Source organism: Cydia splendana, chromosome 8 (genome assembly GCF_910591565.1).
Source record: "Cydia splendana chromosome 8, ilCydSple1.2, whole genome shotgun sequence".
Classification (NCBI taxonomy): Eukaryota; Metazoa; Arthropoda; class Insecta; order Lepidoptera; family Tortricidae; genus Cydia; species Cydia splendana.
In genome coordinates this window covers 18,013,044-18,035,913 of record NC_085967.1, presented here as the reverse complement: position 1 = coordinate 18,035,913, position 22,870 = coordinate 18,013,044, and the positions used below count along the sequence as shown (strand labels likewise).

At 38.2% G+C, this 22,870-nt stretch overlaps 1 protein-coding gene across 1 annotated transcript in view; it reads left to right on the top strand.

Annotated features, from left to right (window-relative positions):
- The first annotated feature begins 6,482 nt into the window (after positions 1-6,482).
- Positions 6,483-22,870, top strand: part of LOC134792957 (T-box transcription factor TBX6-like) — a 52,667-nt gene continuing 36,279 nt past the window's right edge. Inside the window, exons 1-2 of the mRNA XM_063764439.1 lie at positions 6,483-6,991; positions 18,540-18,657. Of these exons, the coding sequence (XP_063620509.1) occupies positions 6,916-6,991; positions 18,540-18,657 (194 nt within the window). The 5' untranslated portion in view covers positions 6,483-6,915. The remainder of the gene's footprint in view (positions 6,992-18,539; positions 18,658-22,870) is intronic.

The following is a 22,870-nucleotide window of genomic DNA, read 5'->3' as shown; positions in this document are numbered from 1 at the left end:
ATACACATTACGACTGCGACGACCGTCCAGTGGTGCCTTGATTAGGGGAATTGTGTTTTCTGTAAACCAATTAATGTCTGTATACATAAATCAGTATATTAATATTGTTGTCCTACTTGTTCCCCAACTTTTAATCTTTGTCACATGTTTAGTTTCATAGTACGAAGTACGATTTCGTAAGTTTCGGCCCGGCCGAAAGGTTCGGCCGTTTTTTGGCCGAAACCGAAACTATGGCCGAAACATGATTTTTAGGCCGAAACTGGCCGAAACCGAAACCGAAACCGAACCTTCGGTCGGACACTACTTGTAACTACCACAAAATAGCATATTTTGTTAATTTAAATGGCATAAAACCAGGATTTAAAGAGTGTCAGGAAAAAGTTGATTCGCTCAGATACCTACAGACATATTGAATAGAATAGAATAGAATAGAAATACATTTATTTATGACATTCAAACACAGATGACAAAAACATGTTGACAAATATACAATGTATAACATTTAACATTTTTTGTATTGCATAAAATTGTATCGTGTTAGTAGATAATCCTTTAGTTTTTTATCTGTGTTACATATATATATTGAATGTGAATCGATGCGTAGGTGAACTTTTTGTGTAAAGCGTCAAAATGTTTGCAAATAAAATGCCTAATGCTTAAGTCATACTTCCTTTTTTATATTTTTAATTTATTTTTCACCACACCCGCTGGTAAAGGCTCTCTTGATCTTGACTGTTCAAAAACTGATTAAGAAAGTTGCATTTTTTATCCACATATGAGGCAAAGTTTTTGATTACTGCAAATTTTGAGTTGTTTTCTTATGTTTGCTGCTAGAATTGACTTTAGACTGATGATTTTGAATAATAAATATTGGGACTCCCTCTGGTCGCATAACAATTTTTGTCATATTTTTAATTGTCATAACACTTTATGCATAAAATTGTAAGTCATAAAAATCTTTAGTCAGAATTATTCCTGAGCATAACTGGGGTTTTGTCATAAATGAGTTGTCATAATTTTTATAGTCATTAATTTAATTCGCATAAAATTTTAAGTCATCTGCTTGAAATCCATAATTATTTTTCGTTCGATGTATTGCAGTGCATATTATTAATATAGACATAAAAAATTAAGTCATATATTTAGTGGTCATAATATGTTTTTATTATAAATGTTAGAAAGCATGACTAATAAATATATATGAGCAACCTATGAAGCAAATATTTCTTTAGTCATAATCATAACCACACAAAGACCGTATAAAAGAGGAGATAGAAGAAGAGGAGCCCCCTCTAGTAGGACCGTTTCTCCTGAAACGGTTTTATAAAAGAAACTAATCAGTAATCATAGTAGGTAGGTTAGGTTCATTAGGTTTCTTTAGATGCCCGAAGGGCAAACCACGCAGAAATAGGAGCCCCGCGTAAGCGGGGCTCCGTCGAATTATGTGTTTGGACGGAGATTAGGGCAAAGGTTTATTCAAGAAGTTGTCGAGAGGCTAAAATTAGTTTCTTAAATTATTTATGTAAACCATTATGGTTGAAAATTATTATGCTACAAAACGTTATAGGTAAAAACATTATAAGTATCGATAAATATGCTTTTAGCTGGTATGACATTTGATTCATTATAATCAAAACCTATATGCACAAAAAATATATGACAACTGCTGAGTATGTCATCAAATATTATGGCTAAAAATGTATGACACAATATAATATGACTTTTCATTTGTATGCGCAATGATGATTATGACACAAGTTGTTATGCGCATCAAAGATATGACTTAAACTTATATGCAACCCAATATGGACCCATAAATATTTAAATAACATACATGTTGAATCGATTTGCTTTCATTTTGTTTGATATTTTATTTCTAGTATTTTCCTTGTGTTGGTGTGGTGTACAATGTTGTGTTTCACTCGGTGGCAAAATTAGTTTAACTCTCGCAACGCTCAAGATTACATTTTTCGAACCACTCGCTACTCTCGTGGCTCAATTTTGGTATCTTTCGCTTGCTCGGATATCAATATTAGCACGAAAGGTTAAACAACAACTTGCTCCCTTGTATGTAAAACAAATAACTATTATTTATTTGAAATTAATGGTGACATTCCATTTCCAACTGCAGCTGCAATACTGTTCATTTTACTATGGAAATTGACAATGACAGCGACGCGTTCAGTACTGGTAGTGCAGCTGCGGTTAGAAATGGAATGTTACCATAATAGGTACCAGTAATTAGCTCCTATTCCTTAGTCTGAAATCATCCAAATTGATCATGAAATCTACTCGTCCATTAGGTACATATTTGAAGTTGATGAAATTGCGTAAATAGGCGGAATGTCTAAATGCATTAGGTACTCCACGTAAAAAAAAACAATGGGTTGCACTCCGGGAGTGCCGACAGAAGTGAAAACTGAATGACTAGTCCAAAATGTCTGCAGCACTATGTATAATTGACCCATCCTCCTTTCTATTGAAAAACTTTTGTTCCGAAATTGCTGGTCAGTGAGCTTGTTTAAAATTCGAAATTCAAATTTGTAGCGTTCATTGTTTAAAATTCGAATAGAAATTGTAAAGGTACCTTGCAGACCGCGCATCTAAATATATTTGGTCATGATATTTTGAGTTTTATTCATCAGTACTAGAGTTCATTTTATTAGCGATTTCATCAAGATGTAGCTTTATTAAATTATATTTAGGTGATATAAAGTTAGAATGTAACTGTGAGATCCTCGTATTTCAACCCGTACAAGATTAGAACCTTTTTCATGTAATGTCATTGAGTTTTTCTTTATTGATTTAAATTCCATCTAAATGAGTGGCCATCTAAACGTTACGGTCACGTGATCGCGTTACGCTGTCTCGAGTTTATCATTTTTTCCTCACCTCAAATAGTGCCCAGCGCCGCTAAAGAAGTTTTCACTTCAAAAAGCATTAGCTATTTTAATAACCATCCCGCTTTCGAAGTTATAATATTAAGTTAGTTAGGTATTAGGTAGGTATATATAGTTTGACGCCGTATCAATTTAATTACGCAATTATATCGGTCATTAATTTCATTACCTATTATGTATCGATTATTAGAGTACCTACATACGTATTGGCCTACTAGCGGAAGCTATTCTTTAATCATTAGTAGTTAAGTAGACAATTAAAAAGGTATTAGTAGGTATTTACCTATCGAAAAAAGTGTGATTCTTGAAAATTAAATCAATTATAGGTACCTAATACCTATTTAGGTATAGGTATCTATTTACGTAGGTACGTAGAGTTTCGTATCTTTGCCTGCGCTACCTATTTTCGCCTAGTTTGACATAAGTTGCCATTAACAAAATATTTCTAATATAAGCCTTACATAAAACTGCTAAATATAAAGTATTTTTCACGGGTGTCAACATTCTTCGAACAATCTGCGGCTAACTTCACACAGTTGACCTTTAGTGAGGTTTTTTCGTGACACCGACCACACGTTTTTTTGAACCAGTGTTTTAACTTCAGTTTTAAACGGTGATTTGGACCCGGTAATGATAAACTTTTTACATGATTATATCCTATAACTATTTCTTTTTCATATGAAACTATTATTTAACGGCTAGCTTACGTTTAGAAGTCACAATTGGATAAAACATTGGTGAGGGTACTTTGCGTCCATCTTGTTGCCAAATTTCGCCTACCCCTAGGGTTGACAATTTTTTTGTACCAAATTCATTGGTGGATGACATTACTTGTTTCCAAATTTAAATATTATCTTATGTTTGGTTATTTTAGTTTACGCTATATGTAAATGTTTATTTCTACTCTTACCGATGTTGAGTAGGTACCAAATAGGCATTTTTATTTATTTATTTATTTAAAATTTAAATCAGGCAACAAGGCCCATATTACAAATACCTTACAGACTAACATACATATATATATATATTATAAACTTAAAAACTAAACACTATTTATGCGACAAAACGGCGTGGCTCCGTTGAATCGGCTGTTCTTGTGTCGGATTCGGCAGTTTGCCCCGGAACCTCCGAAACACGACACCTTTCGGCCAGAAGTCGGCGCACTCGATGGTCTCTTGCAGCGGTCGCGGCACGCGCACCACAAAAGAGTTGAAGTGCACGTAGTGGCGCGATCGAAGCTGGAACACCCTCAGCGAGTAACCGGTCTTCTGGTGTACGTATTTCCACCACTTCAGCAGCCGTGGCGGTGTAGTGCAGGCGCGACACATATAGCGCCTTTCTCGGTGTAGCAACCCGCAAGCCAGAGTTAGCCGGTTCGGCGGTACCACACTGAGTCTTACGAGGCGCCGTGCGCGCCTTCTTCTTTCTTGATACCAGTGTGAAATCCTCCTCATCCACACCGGCAACAGGGAGCTTCTCCTTGGGAACCGCTCGCTCTTCAGTACCCTTTACAGGTACACTAACCCGGTTCGATGCGACTTTCGGACCGGCGACGACATCCGCGTAAACACGATGACGTGATTTGGAGGAGGCGGGGGGAGGGCGCGCGCGCGGGAGGCTCGCGGGCGGCGACACGGCTGATGCGACACATGTTACAGTGTCAGCAACTCGCAAACTGACCGACTCGGCACTTGTGGCTTGCCGGTCATCGCACTTGAAATTTGATCCCGCCGACCGAGTAAGGGCACTGTTTCGCAAACTGAGGACTTCGTTGCGTAACTCGGTTATGGTTACCTGGGCCGCATCAAACTTCGAAATGACATCCGCTAAACTTGTTTTAAGGGCCACGATTTCCTTTAACAAGCAGCTAATGTCGACATGATCCGGAATATAGGACGGCAGGCTGGAGGCACCCGTCGTCGCAAACTCCGGAATCCGGTCTTCATTCTCCCTTAGAACTCTGATGATGTCCTCTAGGACTCACTTTGTGTAAATAAGGTTGATTTGCTGTCAATTACGATAATAACAACAATTATACAATTTTGTTAAAAATAATATTTTTTTTAACTTATAAACCATTACTCCCCTTTATTTGGCATGTTGGTTAATTTTTGGCAGCCCTAGCTTCATTATAGAAAATGTATGAAACAACTTCAGACTGTTACCAAACTTCGCCTACTACCCCGTTCTTTAAAAATATGCCTAGTCTGGTGTAGTTAAGGTTCATAGTATATTAGCACATTCCAAGGAGATACGGCTTAACACATGTAAGTCACAGAAAAATAAGTATTAGCGGCAAGGCATGCCATAGGCGAAGATTGGGAAAAATACCCAAACATCGCCTATTGCCTTTGGGGCCATTTATGACCAACTTAACCAATGAAATTCTAAGTTTTAGTGGTGTATACTGATAGTTGGGAGTACTAAAAAACATTCTTAACGGATTAAAATGCTTTCAAATTTGAGAGATTTTTTAGGAAAAGTGTCAAAATCCAGGCGAAGATACGAAACTCTACGGTATGTAATTAATTGCCCTCAGGTTTTTTCTTATCTAAACTTAACTTAAAATTTAAAGACAAATGTAGGTAGGTATAGTAATTAAATATGAAGACCTATTAGCTATTTATTTATTATATGAACTAGTTGATCAGTTTTTTTGATTAGTTTTTAAGGGTTTTTTTTAATGTGTTGTAAAATAAAATAACAGCTAGGTATCTTTGACGTCAACTATACATAAAGTGGTTTATTATATTTGTCTAATAGGTAGAGCATACCTATGTTATGTAGGTAGGTAACTACTTACTATAAATATATATCGGCGTAAGGTAAACGTACTAGTGCTCGACATGCTAATGCCCAATAGATGACATCTTGCTGTCACCTCTATTGACAATCACTTAAGTTTCAAGATGACATGTAGGTACTGGGACCACCAGTACGTTTACCTTACCTACTAATATTAAATTATTTTAGCACAGTGGAATAATAATAAAGGTACCTAGCTGATAAAATAAGGACGACTAAAGGGGACGAACATTAGTAGAACGACATATACAGGGTGATTCATGAGACGTGAGCAGGACTTATCCTGCACACTCAGTAACTGATAATTGATAGATCACCGTCTAATTTAGGTGAAACAACCACACTTTTTTCTATTTTTTTTACTTTTTGGTGAGGGCAAACTTAATTATCTACAATCATGGTCACCCTACAAGACCTAATTAATAAACATAAAACCTCTTTAACCGTAATGACAGCATTTTGATTAGGAACGAAGAAAATAAAGTGTCAACTTGAGTGAGATACGAGTTTTCAAAAGTAACCAGACCGTGATGACAGTGATGACATTCAATTTGACACAGAATATCGGTAGTTTAGTATTCTAATTTTAGGGTGACCATGCATGTCGTAAATAAATTAATAACTTTTTTTTTCAACACGACTAGAAAATTAACGTTGACCTCAGTGAATACTGATACGAAACAGTAGCTTATAATTTACGAAATGCCCAGTGTTAGTCCTTCTCACGTCTCCTGAATCACCCTGTAGAGTTAAGTTGATGTAGATACCTACGTGCGTCGTACATATTTATGAATCGATTCAATACTGCATCTACAACTTCCGACAAAGATCCCTTCAATAATAACGAGATTTAATTCAATAAAACAAAAGCTAGCGCCTACGCATCGAATCAAAGCTAGTGTCAATCACGATCACCTGTCAAACGGAGGTGGCCGGAAAGCTCCGGGAAAGCGCTCCAATGCTACGAAGGCTCTATCCTCTCCCACCATTGGTCAGCCGCCCGCCAATCAGAGCGTAGGGGCGTGGCGATGCGCTCGCGCCGCCCGAGCTTACAAAACAATTCAGTTCAAACGCAGCTGCCGTTTCGTTGAGACGTCTCTTTCGCTTCTCAAACGCGCGTGTATTTGTAATAACAAGACTGTTTTGGAACTTTTTGACCGGATTTTAGTTATGATATTGTGAAGTGACTGGACTGTGTTGTATATTCGCGATGATGATGGATCAGGCACACCTCGGAGAGTATTTGCTGAGGCAGCAAATGTTGCATGCGTCGCTGAACGGCTTACGTAAGTTGTGATGTTTATTTACCTATCTTACAAGGGAAAAGTTAGTTATTACTTTACAGATTCTACTTATGGAGGCTTCGCAGCTGCAAGTAAGCCAATTAATAAGCCACATACTTAATAGGTCCACTAACATGGAGGGTCCCGTTTAGGGTTGCCAGACATACTATAATATATAGTATTATACTTTATTCGCCTCCGTATACTTTATAAATACGAAACACATAAAGTATGCTAATACTTTATTTTAAACTGAAACTAGAACAAGCAAGAAATGTGTAAGAAATAAAGAAATTCTTTATTTTTTCTGCGTATACTTTATTTTTTGATCCTTTAAATTTAAACCACCAAATACGTAAATATATATCTCAAAAACAAATCTGGCAACCCTAGTCCCGTTCTATCTGACTCCTCTTTTCATGTTGCCCCTTATGCTTTACATAGATCCTGTCTATCTTGTTCTGATTATATACATATTACTAATTAACTACAATTTCAATGATTTGTCTAAAAAAGAAGCCAATTTTGGAAGGTATTTAGGGGTGGTACTTATTTCTTACTGATTATTATTTACTTAGCGCCATTTGCATCATTCACTAACCCGGGGTTAACCGGTTAAACATACAATACGGTACAAATTTGACACTGGGTTAATGGTTTAAACGGTTAACCACGGGTTAGTGGGATGGTGCAAGTGGCACTTATAGTAAAATAATTGGAGGGTTAATTTTTTAAATAACAAAAGACATGTAATTATTTTTCTAATGTTAAGCTGAAACAGGCTTACAGAGGTACACTGTTTTTTATGTTTCGTTCTTGTACCTTGACATTGCTTGGTGTTTTATTATTTACATACTTAATTTACCTATTTCCTTTATATTTCTTCCTATACTTACCTACTTTTAATGCCAAAAAAAGGCTGTTTAAACAATTTTTGAAATTAAAGTCCACCATCATACAAAAGACATCAACGCACTTCTAATACAAAAACCGAGATACATACTTACCTACAATTTTCCATCTTTCTCCTGTCCAAGTTCATGACAGTAATAAATAATATAAATTAATCTAAAAACATATATGTAGTTAGAAGTTAGAACTGTAAATCGTTAATTTAAAACAGAAACACTAATCAAAAATTATTTTTTTATTTTTTATTAGGAATAAATCATATTTTAATTAGTATTTATGTACTTAATACAAACTTATAGATTACATCCGTCCGCCATACTAACCGTTGTAACGGACGGAACTAAATGTCGACTTGTCACTTTAATCTACGATTATTGTTTTTATTAAAACAAGTAATTAAAAGACGTGTACGTTATTGAGAGGTGTCACATTAAAACGGCTAAAACTAATGAGCTACAAGCGTGATTCTCGCGTATGGCGGATATCACGCAACAAAATTACATATGTTACTATTTATACTCGTAAGATTAGATATGTCACTATTTATTATTCGGTTATTTGTATCTGTTTTATACAGGGCGTTTTTTGAACAACTAGCCATATTGTGCGAGGTGATTATATAGGCCATACTGAACAACTCCCATAGAAAGGACCAACTCTGAAATCACAAAAAATTTTTTGGCCGTTTCATACATTTTGGTCGAGTGGATGTCGACGTTTTTTATGGGAACGCCAATTCTTTTTTGGGATTTCGGGTTGGTCCCATAGAAAAAGTTGTTCAGTATGGCCTATATAATCACCTCGCTCAATATTGCTAGTTGTTCAAAAACGCCCTGTATATCTGTATGATAAGTGGTGAGGTGACTCATCTCCTACTGTTGTAAATTTAGGCTCGAAATTGGAATAGCTCAATCATATTTTAAAGACTAACCCCCTTATACATAAAACTTTACGGGCCTGATTTAGTTAAATTATGTTCTATCCCTTTCTTGCAAATACATAAGTCAAAATGACAGATAAAGAACAAACGATTATTAGCTAATTGAGGTTTTTAGCGCGTTTATGAATAAGGGGTTATGTGTTTAGTTCAGTTTACCTACTTGTAACTTGTTACCTTCTTTTTTTGGTTTCAAATAAGGTATATTGGATATGCATATCGTCGGGTGACAAGCAAAACTCACTAAGTACTATCTAAAAATTAAAGTAACAATGCACTTTATTACACTTGTAACACGGTTTATTGTCCAATAATTTCAATGATGTTAGTTAGTGACTTTTGCTTGTCACCCGACGATACGACAGCACGCAATTCAAGATATAATACTAAGGTAAACGTACTAGTGCTCGGCATGCTAATGCCCAATAGATGACACCTTGCTGTCACCTCTATTGACAATGACTTAAGTTTCAAGATGACATGTACTGGGACCGCGTCGAGCACCAGTACGTTTACCTCACTACTCTTTACAGAAGTAGTATTTAAAATGCTTATTAACAAATTTTATGGCCAATGGTAGGTATATTTGCCACTTCATTTCACCGCACCGCCGGCGGAAATATGCCTCTTTAATACAGAACGCCGATGTGCATTTTGCTCTCGGCATGATTTGCTCCATAAAACGGCCTTCTTTCATATGTAATGTAATAAATTAATAATAACTAGACTAGAGCCCCCCTATGAAGATAACAGTCACAGATACCTGAATTTGCCAGAGCAACAGCTTCAATGATTTTGCTACGAATGCTTCCGTTACATTGTGGATGTAGGCCTCGTTGTTTTAACCTTTTAACCGCCAGCAATTTTTGATCGAGCGTGCTCGTGTCGCCATCGACAGTAATTGTACCACGCAGAGTAAGGTTGGCATAGTTACGGGAGTTATAAATGTGCTGTAAAAATCAAATCAGATCTTTGTCTTATTTATCAGACTGTGGCGAAATGAGCTGGATATGTAATGTCTTATATATCAGACCTGGCGGTTAAAGGGTTAATATCATGTGGTGGTGTAGCATACCTTTGTAAGATTCTTAATCATAAGTACCGTTGCTATATGCAGTTGCACATAATAAGCGCATAGTTGATATAAAAATATTAATGGCTTCCTCAAAAAACATCCTCAAATTAAGTCGTTGTTGAGAAAAAACCCCGTTGACAATAAAATATGTCACTTTATGTAAGCAAATAATTGTGTTTATTTTCCTTTCTGTCTGGTTTTCATTTGGTAAATATAAATGCATATAATTAGACATATTATCCACAATCCCATAATAATATTTCTAAAATCGTTTCTAATTTGTCAACTCCGTAGAAATATTTTTAAGCTCAGTCTAAGGGGAAAATAATGTCTTTAGTATTGAATCCAAAATCAAGACGGCCGTTGTGCTGGAGTTGAGAGTGATAACACCTTCTGTTGAGAATGACCCATACATTGATTCAATCATTAAAACGATTCAGTCTTACCCATACCTATTAAAAATCCGAATATTCCTCGCCTTTTCACGCAATCACATTGCTGCGCGCATAATCTTCTAGTAGGAGTACGTCTAAAGGGGCCCACTGATTAACAGTCCGCCGGACGGTATCGGCCTGTCTGTTAGAACAAAATTTTGACAGTTCCGAACAACTGACAGGCCGATACCGTCCGGCGAACTGCTAATCAGTGGGCCCCTTTAGTACTAAGGTACAGTCGAAGTCAAAAATATGTTTACACTTTTGCACCTTACTCCTTTGTAATAAGGCGAAAAATGTAAACATATCTTTGACGTCGACCGTACGCTTATAAGAACCTGTAACTCTGTCGCATATCGGCTCTATAACGAGATGAATCGTTAATTAGTCGTTAAACCGAGCCGTGGTCGAGTTAGCGATCATAATACGACTTATTTACGACTTCCGACGACGCGGCGACGCGACATTCCCATATCAAAGGCGGCCGTCAGATTTTCATAATTTGATAGTCACATAAATTGCGTTCATCATAGCTCTGCCATTGCCAATGATTGGGATGACATTTAGATTATTTATTAGTTGTTTTGTGGAGGCAAGTGGGTAGGTACCTAGAGTTAGACCAAGAAAAGTCTGCAGCGATTTTGATAGCCCACGCAGTGCAAGTGGTATTTATTCGTCATAATTTCATAGAAGTTAAAGAAGTTTGACGTTGAAAATGACACTTGCACTGCGTGGGCTATCAAAATCGCTGCAGGCTTTTCTTGGTCTAACTCTAACTATTGCATAACAGGGATTGAAAACCTTTTTGTGGTTCCTACAATAGGCCTGTTGCAAGTAACAAAGAATCATGGAAATAATGGTTTCAACGAAACATATATGTTAATATGATTCTAAAAAATGGCCCAATCTCAGTATAAACTGAAGGATTATTAATATATTCAATAAAATAAAAGTGCAAAATTCTCCAATCGGCCATTTTTACTGAAACGCCAATCAGAAACGTTCCAAACAGTGACGTCATCAATCCATAACATATTTCTTAGAGCAACATAGACAACCTCATTGACCGAAATCTATACGTGGGCACCAAAGAGTTCGAAAGGTGCAAAAAAAATGTTATTTCGCCACTAAACATTTATTACGTCCAAAAAATATTATTACACGATATAAAGTAGATATCTATTTGTTATTACTTAAATAAAATGCTAAATAATACGATATTTCAACAACAAACATTTTTAATTATTTGGCTGAATGGAACTATCATTGCCATGTTGGCTGTCGTAACTAGAAAAAATGAAAAATTAAAAAGTAAAACCGGCGTTCGGTGATTTTCACTCAAAATGTACATGTATCTAAATAATTCATCTTAAACTGCAACCGTGTGAGAGTTTTTGTGTAAAATGAGTTATTGTGATAAATTTTTGTAATGTATTTATCATCCCTAATCGTAATATATGGTGCTGAATTAACAATATCATTCGGATTCAAGGGAAATTCGTAACTGTAAGTATGTAAACAATATCTACCACCCTACCACCAACTAAATAATGACGTCACAAATGGCATGCGAGGCGTTTTCGCGCGAAGTTTAAACTAGCTATAATAAAATGCAATTATCTATGTTAAATCTTATGAGTATAACTGAAATATAGTGTTTTTCGGAACTAATACAAGTGTACCGACGATATTAAAAGCGTTTTCAAAATTTGTCATCAGGCCTATTGCTGATCTACATTTAGGGATCAAATAAATAAATTATGGCTTTTAAAAATTCTGGAAGGTGCAGACTTTTTACTGTGATTGACTCTGTTTCTGAGAATTAATTATATCATGTTTTGTACCAAGCTTTTATAGTTTTGGGACAGTTACAGCGTTGCTTATAAGTACGATAGCATTTAAGCATTTAAGATTGAAATAAAGTCGCTTATATCTATATCTATATCGGAACGGCCAACGCTCTCAAAAATATCTAACTAATATAGACGTATAAGCACTTTGGCCACCCCAATGGTGACTTTATGACAACCAAAGCAGGTAGAAATTATGAAACAGAAAATAGCTACAATCTGGAAACTTTCATTATTTACCGATTTACAATTGTACACCTTATTTCATAAAACAAATAAAACGGTTTTTATGCACCGCTACGGTGTGCAAGCAGGACATACGGGCATAGCCTTGTCTCTCTCACACACCGAAGCGGCATGAGGATCCGCATCAATGTGATAGCCGCGTGATGCCACACGGGGCGACTATGCCATTATAATCAACACAATTTAAAGTATTTTTTAATGGCTAATTAATTTACCTCTTGAACTTCGCCGAATCGGGTAATTTTGTGGCAATAAAACTTTTATTATTGGGAATTGTATAACAAACAGTATCAATTTCAAAATGATGGAATTTTTTTAAGTACAGACTTTAGTAAACACCCCTATAATGGACGTGGAACCGGTAATGGGACATAAAACCACAAATACTCTAAAATAAGTATCTAAAAGTAGTTTATAAACACTGGCTATATTTTATCATAAATAAGAGTCCTAGAGCTGTTCCAGTTTGAATTTTAATTAAGTTCGGTTATTTTTAATAAATTAACGTCAACCCAAAAGTTGTCATGTCACTGAAAAAAATTACCACTAAGAATTCTTAACAACTTCGCTAAAAGAGGTGAGATCATTTATTAAATTTTAATTTATTATTACTTGATGTACACTAGAATAGAATGTGTTTTGTTAATTGCATTTACCATGAGATTAAGATATACAACACACTCTATGTTGTGACTCCACAGATGTAAAAAAATTGGTATTTGGCCCCATCCCATTATAGGAGCTGTAAAACTACATACCTCCTATGATGGGACAATTTATATAATGATGCTTGCCATGCCATAATTTCATGTTTAAACAATACAGAAGTAAAATGAAGTTACGAAATATGTAAAAACATTTAGATTACAATAGATTAAACATACAAATAATAAACTAAAATAAACCTAAGAATGAGTAAAACGAACTTAACAAATAAAATATTGCCCCCCACTCTGATTGTCTCCCGGATCAAATGTGCCAAAAATACTGGCGGCATTACCCCGCTGAATGGCCAGTGATATTTGTTGGATAAGGAAAGAACCAGAGCGAGGGTCGCAGCCCCTATCCCTTAAGCGTCGCCCTATATCCTTAATAAAGGCTTTGGCCTCGGCACACCAAGGCCCCGCCGTCTCGACGGCAACCGGGACAAAATCGTACACCTGTTCAAGGTTCGCGTACTTGCTGTGCTTCAACCTAGCAGCAGTTTCAGCCGCTGCACCTGCCTTGTTTACCGTGCGCGTGAGATGAGTGGGTGCAAAAGTACTCACACACGTGGCATCCCAAAGCAAGCTGCGGCCCTTCGCCCAAGGAACAAGTGTAAGACCATCCGGTCTCTTGCCGTCCAAACGACTTAGGCCCTGGGGCTCCATGATACATGGGACGTTCGCCGACACCAAAGCTCGCCTTATTAATTCATTAATGGCACAGTGCCTAGGTATCCTACCCACACACCGCAAGCAGCTTAGCCCGTGGTGACCATCCGCCTCCACCATTGCCCCGCACTTACACTGATGTGGCTCGCACACCTTGCCCCCAATTCTCAGTGCTACCGCCATCCGTAACGTGTCATTATCAAGTAAGGTTCCCAAGTGTGGTGACGGCAAGGCATGCACCCATGCCCCGGACTCAGGTTCCCTAACAGCCTTTAGCCTGGCAACGTCCTTCCCTACAGCACTCTCCAATAGGCCCTTATGCCACTCACGGCACAGAATATCATCCCAAAGTCTTTGTGAAGAGGGGTTTTCTGGTCGTTCAACTCCTGCAAAGCGGCACGACCACTCGGAAAGAGCCTCCGTGAGAAATGTAATACAGATATTGCCACCATTTAAGGAGAGAATTCTAGTGGCAAGACCTGATGCCGCATGAGATGATGCTAGGAAAGCCACCAACCCGACGTCACGCATGCAACGTACCCCCAGACCCCCATACCGAACAGGAAGTGATGCCTGGCGCCACTGTGGTTCATCGAAGCTGACATTCAAAACACCCTCTAAGCCCTGTCGAAGTACACGATCAAACACCTGTACATCCTGATCAAACCTCCAAATCGGTGCAGTTCTCAAGATATATGTCACACGAGGCATTGCAAAGCAGTTTCGAAGAAGGATGAGTGAAACGTGCGCCGACAAGTGTTTGAAATGTACAAAAGCAGACTCCAGTGCCTGAGTCTTAGCCCGGACCGCCGAGCTCACCCCCTCTGGAAAAATGGGTGCTCCTAATAAGGAAAATGAAGTTTTGTTCAGCAGCCGGAGACCTGGAAAAACCGACTGGAAGTTAGGCACGGAATCTAATGCTGAGGTACCACATGGATACAGCTCACATTTTGTGGAATTTACCTCTAGCCCAATTGATTGTAAGTAAGGTAAGAGCCTACTTACATCATCCAGGACTACATTAGGGCTTCCTCCAATAGTGCCATCATCCAGGTACCACACGTTCAATGGTGACTGCAAGGTCGTTATACAATTCTGTATCGCAAGACAAAATACCAGAGGACCCAACGGATCTCCTTGTTGAGCACCTACCTGTGAAGAGATCGTGCTGTCACCAAAGAACAGGTTACTCGGAGAGGAATAACATTGGAAAAGAAAGGGATACAAAGTTGGAACACGTGTCTTTACCTGTTCCAATATTATATCTCTTTCTACCGAATTAAATGCATTCTTGACGTCAAGCTTTAATATAACGGTATCGCTGTTCTCACGAGACTCAGCAAAATGCCTAGTCGCATGGATTGCCGCCTCACAACCTAAAGGAGTGCCAAAACCTATTTGACGCGGCTGAAAATACGCTGCCATCTCATCCTTTACCGAACGGCAACCCAACTTAGCAACGAGTCGCCGTAAGGTTGTACCTATTGCAATGGGCCTTACACCTCCATCTTTTTTCTCTAACGCGCATAAACTCGCACCATATAAATAAGGGCAGACTTGGGGGTTAAGCATGCCACGTAAAAGAAAATTACACAATTTAGTAAGCGACTCGAGAAGTTTGTATCCATTGTCACCCACATTTAGCGAGGTGAGTTCCTTCAAATGTTGTGGGCGAAGGCCATCTATGCCGGCAGCAGAGCCATTGTAAAAAGAACCTATTGCGTTAGTAACGTCGGATACTGATATTGTAAGGAAAGGACTCGTTAGGTCAGGCTCAGGCGGAAAATCAAGTGGTCTAGAAGGTGCAGGGTGCTTAGCCCTCAGAGCCTCCAGAGTGTCGGCACTAGACGGAGCAAGAGAAGAATCGGACAACAGGAGACGAACCGCCCCTCTCAAATCTCCATCATGAACCTTGCCTTCTATTGCCCGGTACAAGGATGGCGGTTTGTGGCCGGCTGTATCAGGAAAATACAAACTTGAACTGTCAATGTTTTCCTTAACCTTTGAGGTCAAATATCTGGCCGTCCCGCCCTCAGGCACCCTCAGCGCGGTAAAAGGAAATGACAGAAAAGCAAACCAATCGTTAACCTCATTAGTCCGGAGACACGCATCGACCAATTTTGCCAATTTGCCTGCAGCAAGGTTCCTCGCGCCTTTGGGGATGTGCTTCAACACCCGGACATTCCTTTTCAATGCAGGCAAACTATGAAGACCTGCATCAATCGTGGGTACACCTTGCGCGGGCACTGTACTGGGGTCGGAGCTAGAGGGCCCGGCACTTTCTTTGTGAACCTTACCGATATGCACATTAAGGCCCCTTGACCCTGCATACAACTTAGAAGAACCGGGACAGTGTGGGCACGCTACTTTAGTGGGACAGCTCATATTAAAATTAGACTAAAATTAACAATACCTATGCTTAATAATGTAAAGGATAAAAATATGTATATATAAGTTGATTGATGACGTCCTGTCGCAAGCCCTGGCTCAGCGGGCAAGGACGCTGAAGGGCCTCGGCCCTGCGCCGTTTGCTGCAGCTGGCTTTCTTGTGGCGGACGGTACGTCTTTTGGACTCCTATCGATCCCTTGGCAACGTGTGTAATTTCTTATGAGGTACACGAAAACATCACTTGCACAAAATACGCTTCAGTGGTAAGATTTACAAGAACATTTATGTGTAAACACTATTTTTCAATGGATATTTTTGTTCTTTTGGCTTGATTTCGTTGATTGACGGCGGCTGTCACGTCCGTGTAGGGCCCCAAGAAACGCGTTCGGGCTGCTGCTAAGTACTCGCTTGCTTTTTTTTGTCTTTTCCCATTATAAGCTATTATAAATCGAGGGATTGATACGCAAAAATCCGTAAAGCGGCTGAACTTAAAATAAAAATAAAATTTATAATTTAGAGCCGTATTTTTTCGTTGCTAGGCGGTTGACAGTCCGGTTTTTATACACACGAAATATGTTAGGTATGCTCGGACTGACATCGGATGATAATGCAATATTATGATAATAATAAATCATTTATTTACATGGACCTGATCTGGGGTTCCCCTCATCTGGCATAATATTGTTTGTCAGAAATACACTTCGCATAACATGTATCGCAGAAACACTTTTAGTCGAATGATAATTTTGCATAACTATTACTTGGCATTACTATTACTACGCATACAATACATTTTGCAGCATATTATTTAGCAGAAGATTACTTTCGCCGACTTTAGTTTAGCATAATTTTATGTACCATAATCATCCTGCAGCATACTCTTATTATGGCATAGAGATATTTTCTGCTATTAGCAGAAAAGTGGGTTAAGTTAAGTAAGAACCGCGACCCCAACAAAATTGAACCTGTGCCAGAAAAGAAAGTTATATTAGGTTGGAACTGCGGCCTCCTATAAAAACGAACGGCTGCCGGAAAAGTAGGTTAGGTTAGGTTAGAACTGCGACCCCCTACAAAAACGAACAGCTGCCAGAAAAGTAGGTTAGGTTAGGTTAGAACTGCGACCTCATACAAAAATGGACGGCTGTGAGCAAAGTAGGTTAGGTTAGAACTGCGACCTCAACAAAAACGAACACATGCCAGAAAAAATGATTAGGTTAGAGCATAACATTAAGATAGGTAATTATCATTAGATTATGAAATTTATATCATAATCTTTTTACCCGACGGACTTTATAGTTACTGATTATTTTACCGTATAAACACACTTTCAAAACTAGAAAACAGCAATTCCATCATAACTCTATCCGTCTGTATATTACCTCATCACGCTTAAACCGCTAAAGTGATTTAAGAGTAGTGGAATTTGGTCTGCAGATAGTTTGTGACTCGTGGAAGGACAAAGGGGAGTTTTATTCAATCTTTAACACCATTTCTCGTAGACGAAGACTCAACTTGATAACTTTATGCCACTTAAATATTATGCAATACATTTATCTGCGAAAACAATATTCGTTTAAAATACTATTATAAACATCAACAGTATGCCAAAACATGGTTCTGGATTTTAAAACTCTGCGAAATTATTGTATGCTAAATGATATATGCGAAAGGTAATTCTGCCAAACGACATTTCTGCCAAGTAACATTATGCTATACAAAAATATGTCAAAAAACTTTCTGCAACACATTAGTAAACCTGATAAAGTTAGACCAAGAAAAGTCTGCAACGATTTTAATAGCATACGCAGAGCAGAGCAAGTGTTATTTATACGTCATAATTTCATAGAAGATTGACGTTTAAAATAACTCTAACAGTTCTAGTTTATCTATTCTATATTATTCAAAAAATTAAAGAAACATCACCTTTTAAAGTTACTTATTAATTGAGACACAGTTTTTAGTTATAATAGTTAAGTATTATAATTAATCAAAATTTCTAATCTGTTCAGAGGTAACAATTAATCTTAAGTTTTAGGTACATATACCTACGGTTTGCTAGTATTAAAAAATAAACATGTAATCATGATATATGCTTACCTGAAGGATTGACTGAAAAACATTAGAAACTGTCCTTTCTTCGCCAGTCGGGCAAAAATAAATCAACAAGCTTGTCTCAGTTTCTTTATTACAAAGGCTGTTCAACAATGGCACCCGCCTGGCGGCTGTAGACATATACCTACTGTCAAATACATATCCAATGTATTTTACTGTTACCAAATGTTACTTAAATCATAGAAAACGATATCCCACAAGACTCATTTACATTATTTTTCAGAACACCGTCTTGGGGTGGAAGCGGAGCCGCCGGCGTGCAAGGCGCGCCTGCTCAACGGCGACCTCTGGAGGCGGTTCCACGACATCGGCACCGAGATGATCATCACCAAGGGCGGACGGTCAGTGCCTCTTGTTTCATATTTATTCATTTTTATCTGGTTAAATAGTTATCCCACTGGGCATAAGGATTAAAGGTTCATAGATTGAAGTGTAACATGTCTAAGTATTTTACCAGACTATATAAAGCCATAAGGAAAGGCTAACGGCTCGAATCGGAAAATGAATTAGATTTCTACTAGACTTCAACAAGTTACGATACGGATAATTTAAAGATATTTGTAAGATAGATATGTGAAATTTGACGTTTCCGCGATTCTGGAGGTCCTCTTGAACGATTTCGACAAGTTATGACTTAGATATCCAAGTCACATCTACTCGATATCTAATGTAGATCTAGTTGATCTCTAAATCGTCTCAAGATGTTGTGATTATCTCGAAATCCGAATAGGCCTGTATGACTGTTATGATCTTAGTAGTCCATGTAAACTACGTTTATGTGGATCGCCCATATAACCATTCCAGTCGCAGAATCACAAAGTGGTAACTAAATGTCAGATGTGTCGTAACAGAGTCCACACAATGTGTCTAGAATTGTTTCGAAACAAAGTGTCGTCGCCGTGTCTACACTTTTCCGTAACAAGGTGTCGACACATTTGTGTGCACTTTGCGTGCGGTTTGCGACTAAATCTGACAGCAAATTTGTGACAGCAAATGTCAATATAAAATACCTCTTGAAAACCAAGGTTTGTCAAACTACTATTAGTGTCTCGTGTGCTCGTAATTCTAGTAAGTCATCATGGGCAATGCAAATGATAATAATCGACCGAAACCATATAAACACACCCGTCAACCTTTTACAGAAAAGTTTTTAAAGAAATTCAATAAGCTACTTAGGTCAGGCAACGAATGCTCCAAAAGTTGTAGAGGGAAATGCTCGGAACACAATTTTTGACTCCGTAACTCGGTTTGACAAGTTAGGAGGTGAACATATCAAAAGTCCCCGGCCGTAGCCCTTGAGCGGGGGGGAGAGAGGGGGCTTTGAAGGTCCCATTTTCCCGTTTTTCGATTATATCTCGGAAACTATGCATCTCAGCGACATGGCCACTTATACAAAATGAAAGTTAATTTAATTTGTTACAAGTTTATTCAATCAATTTTTTCGATATGTTGAATAGTTTTTGAGATATCCGCTCTTGAAAGTTTATTTAGGGCTCTCAATTTTATCTTGATACTAGATGAAAACCCGGCTTCGCTCGGGTAAAATAAATAATAGTAATAGGTAATACTCATTTTGAATTAAGTAATTATTTACTTTTAGACTTCATACCTTCATCAAGGCGGTTACAAACCTATCTCATCTCAGAAAACTTTAAATCCGTAACATACAATCATAACTCGAAAAATTTACTATTCCGATAATTATATCTAAAAACAAATATGTAATTAAAAAAACCTAATCCGCTTTTCTGGTAGCAGTTCGGTTCTGTAAGGATCACAGTTCTAACCTGACCCACTTTTCTGGTCGCAGATCGGTTCTGTGAAGGCCGCATTTATAACCTTGCCCACTTTCCAATCTCAAAAGAGGGAACCCTTTTGTACCTACCCTTCATGGCACTAAAGTATAAGTATGGAAATTATCACTACTATTTCATTCTTTAATATTAATGCCTATCCGTTAATATTAAATTCGTTTACAAAAAAAAAACTGAATAAGTGCGAGTCGGACTCACCCATCAAGAACGGAACACTTTTTAATATTTGTTGTTATAGCGGCAACAGAAATACATCATTTGTGAAAATTTCAACTGTCTAGCTATCACGGTTCATGAGATACAGCCTGGTGACAGAGGGACAGTGGAGTAAACTGAAATAAAGGTTCCGTCACACCGGCGCGATTTCAGAGCCGGGCCTGAGCGTTTTATATGAAAAAGCGGCGCGCCCCGCTCACGCGCCGCACGCGAAACGCGCCTGTGTGACGGAGCCTGAAATGTCAAACCGGGCAAGTGCTCGCGCACGAAGGGTTCCATACTTTTTAGTATTTGTTGTTATAGCGGTAACAGAAATACATCATCTGTGAAAATTTCAACTGCCTAGGCCTATCACGGTTCATGAGATACAGCCTGGTGACAGACAGACAGACAGACAGACAGACGGACAATGAAGTAAAACTGAAATAAATGTCATATACCTACTAAGAAAAACCGGCCAAGTGCGAGTCGGAATCGCTAATAGGTTCCCGTTTTTTAGTTACCCTTCAGGTACGGAACCCTAGTATGAGTGTAATAGATTTGTAACCGGTCAGCAATGTGAGTCCCTTGGAGAAGCAGAGGTCTAGTCTAAACCCCCACTTACCATCGGCATTAACAGCCTTGTATTCTTGTTTGCCACCAACATGTCATATTAAAACATATTAATAAAAATTTACTCGGTCAACAATGTGAGTCCCTTGGAGAAGCAGAGGTCTAATCTAAACTCCCACTTACCATCGGCATTAACAGCCTTGTATTCTTGTTTGCCACCAACATGTCATATTAAAACATATTAATAAAAATTTACTCGGTCAACAATGTGAGTCCCTTGGAGAATCAGAGGTCTAGTCTAAACTCCCACTTACCATCGGCATTAACAGCCTTGTATGAGTTGTATGCTTGTTTGCCACCAACATGCCATGTTAAAACATATTAATAAAAATTTACTCGGTCAGCAATGTGAGTCCCTTGGAGAAGCAGAGGTCTAGTCTAAACTCCCACTTACCATCGGCATTAACAGCCTTGTATGCTTGTTTGCCACCAACATGTCATATTAAAACATATTAATAAAAATTTACTCGGTCAGCAATGTGAGTCCCTTGGAGAAGCAGAGGTCTAGTCTAAACTCCCACTTACCATTGGCATTAACAGCCTTGTATGCTTGTTTGCCACCAACATGTCATATTAAAACATATTAATAAAAATTTACTCGGTCAGCAATGTGAGTCCCTTGGAGAAGCAGAGGTCTAGTCTAAACTCCCACTTACCATCGGCATTAACAGCCTTGTATGCTTGTTTGCCACCAACATGTCATATTAAAACATATTAATAAAAATTTACTCGGTCAGCAATGTGAGTCCCTTGGAGAAGCAGAGGTCTAGTCTAAACTCCCACTTACCATCGGCATTAACAGCCTTGTATGCTTGTTTGCCACCAACATGTCATATTAAAACATATTAATAAAAATTTACTCATTTCATCAGTCATATCCAGCCTAGCATTGCATTGGCCCCGCTTAAATATTTCTTTAATTTGTTTTTAGTATTTGTTGTTATAGCGGCAACAGAAATACATCATTTGTGAAAATTGAAACTGTCTAGTTAATCTAGTTATCACGGTTCATGAGATCTTGAGATACAGCCTGGTGACAGACAGACGGACAGCAGAGTCTTAATATTTAATAGGGTCCCGTTTTTACCCTATGGGTACGCAACCCTAAAAAGTGACCAAGGCCTCCAGTGCCCTAGGCTGGAATCAAAGCAGCGTCCTCTGCTATTGCAGCAGGTGCCTGTGCCATTCTGCCACCGGGCCACCCACGGCGGCATAGGTCGAATTTTTCCAAGGATACTTATGCACTACTTACTGAAGGTTTATGGAGCCTCGCCATCCCTAAGCCTAAATTAAATATTTTCTGAAAATAATTTGTTTTGATCTAATAACATATTGGAGTCCTCGTAATAGGGGTCCCGTTTTTACCCTTTGGCTACAGAACCCTAAAAATCAACCTTGTTTTGGTACTATGTACTATGCTTCACTATGACTCTGAAATTTTAGCAGGAATTAATATTTTTTTTGTTGTCACCTGTCAAATTAGAATAGAATAGAATAGAATAGCCTTTATTGACCAAAAAATTAAATTTCAGTACATATTACATTTAAATAAATTCACATTTCATTTATATTATATTTATATCAATTAGTTTCAATATTTTTTCCTTAGTAACTTTATTAAATAATTTTTATGTCATTGCTTTTTAATAATTATTTCAGTCTGCCTTCTTGGCATAGGCCTCCCCCAGCTCTCTCCACAGCTCTCTATCCCTTGCCGTCCCTATCCAATTAGGTCCCGCATGCTTCTTTATGTCATCGGACCACCTCATTATTGGTCTCCCTTCTCTCCTTTTTCCATCTCTAGGATACCATTCCGCTTCCTCTCTATCCCACTTATCTTTACCTTCCCTTGCCATATGTCCAGCCCAACCTGTTGCAGTCAAAAGTGTGAACTGGCCAAAGAACTTTTAAC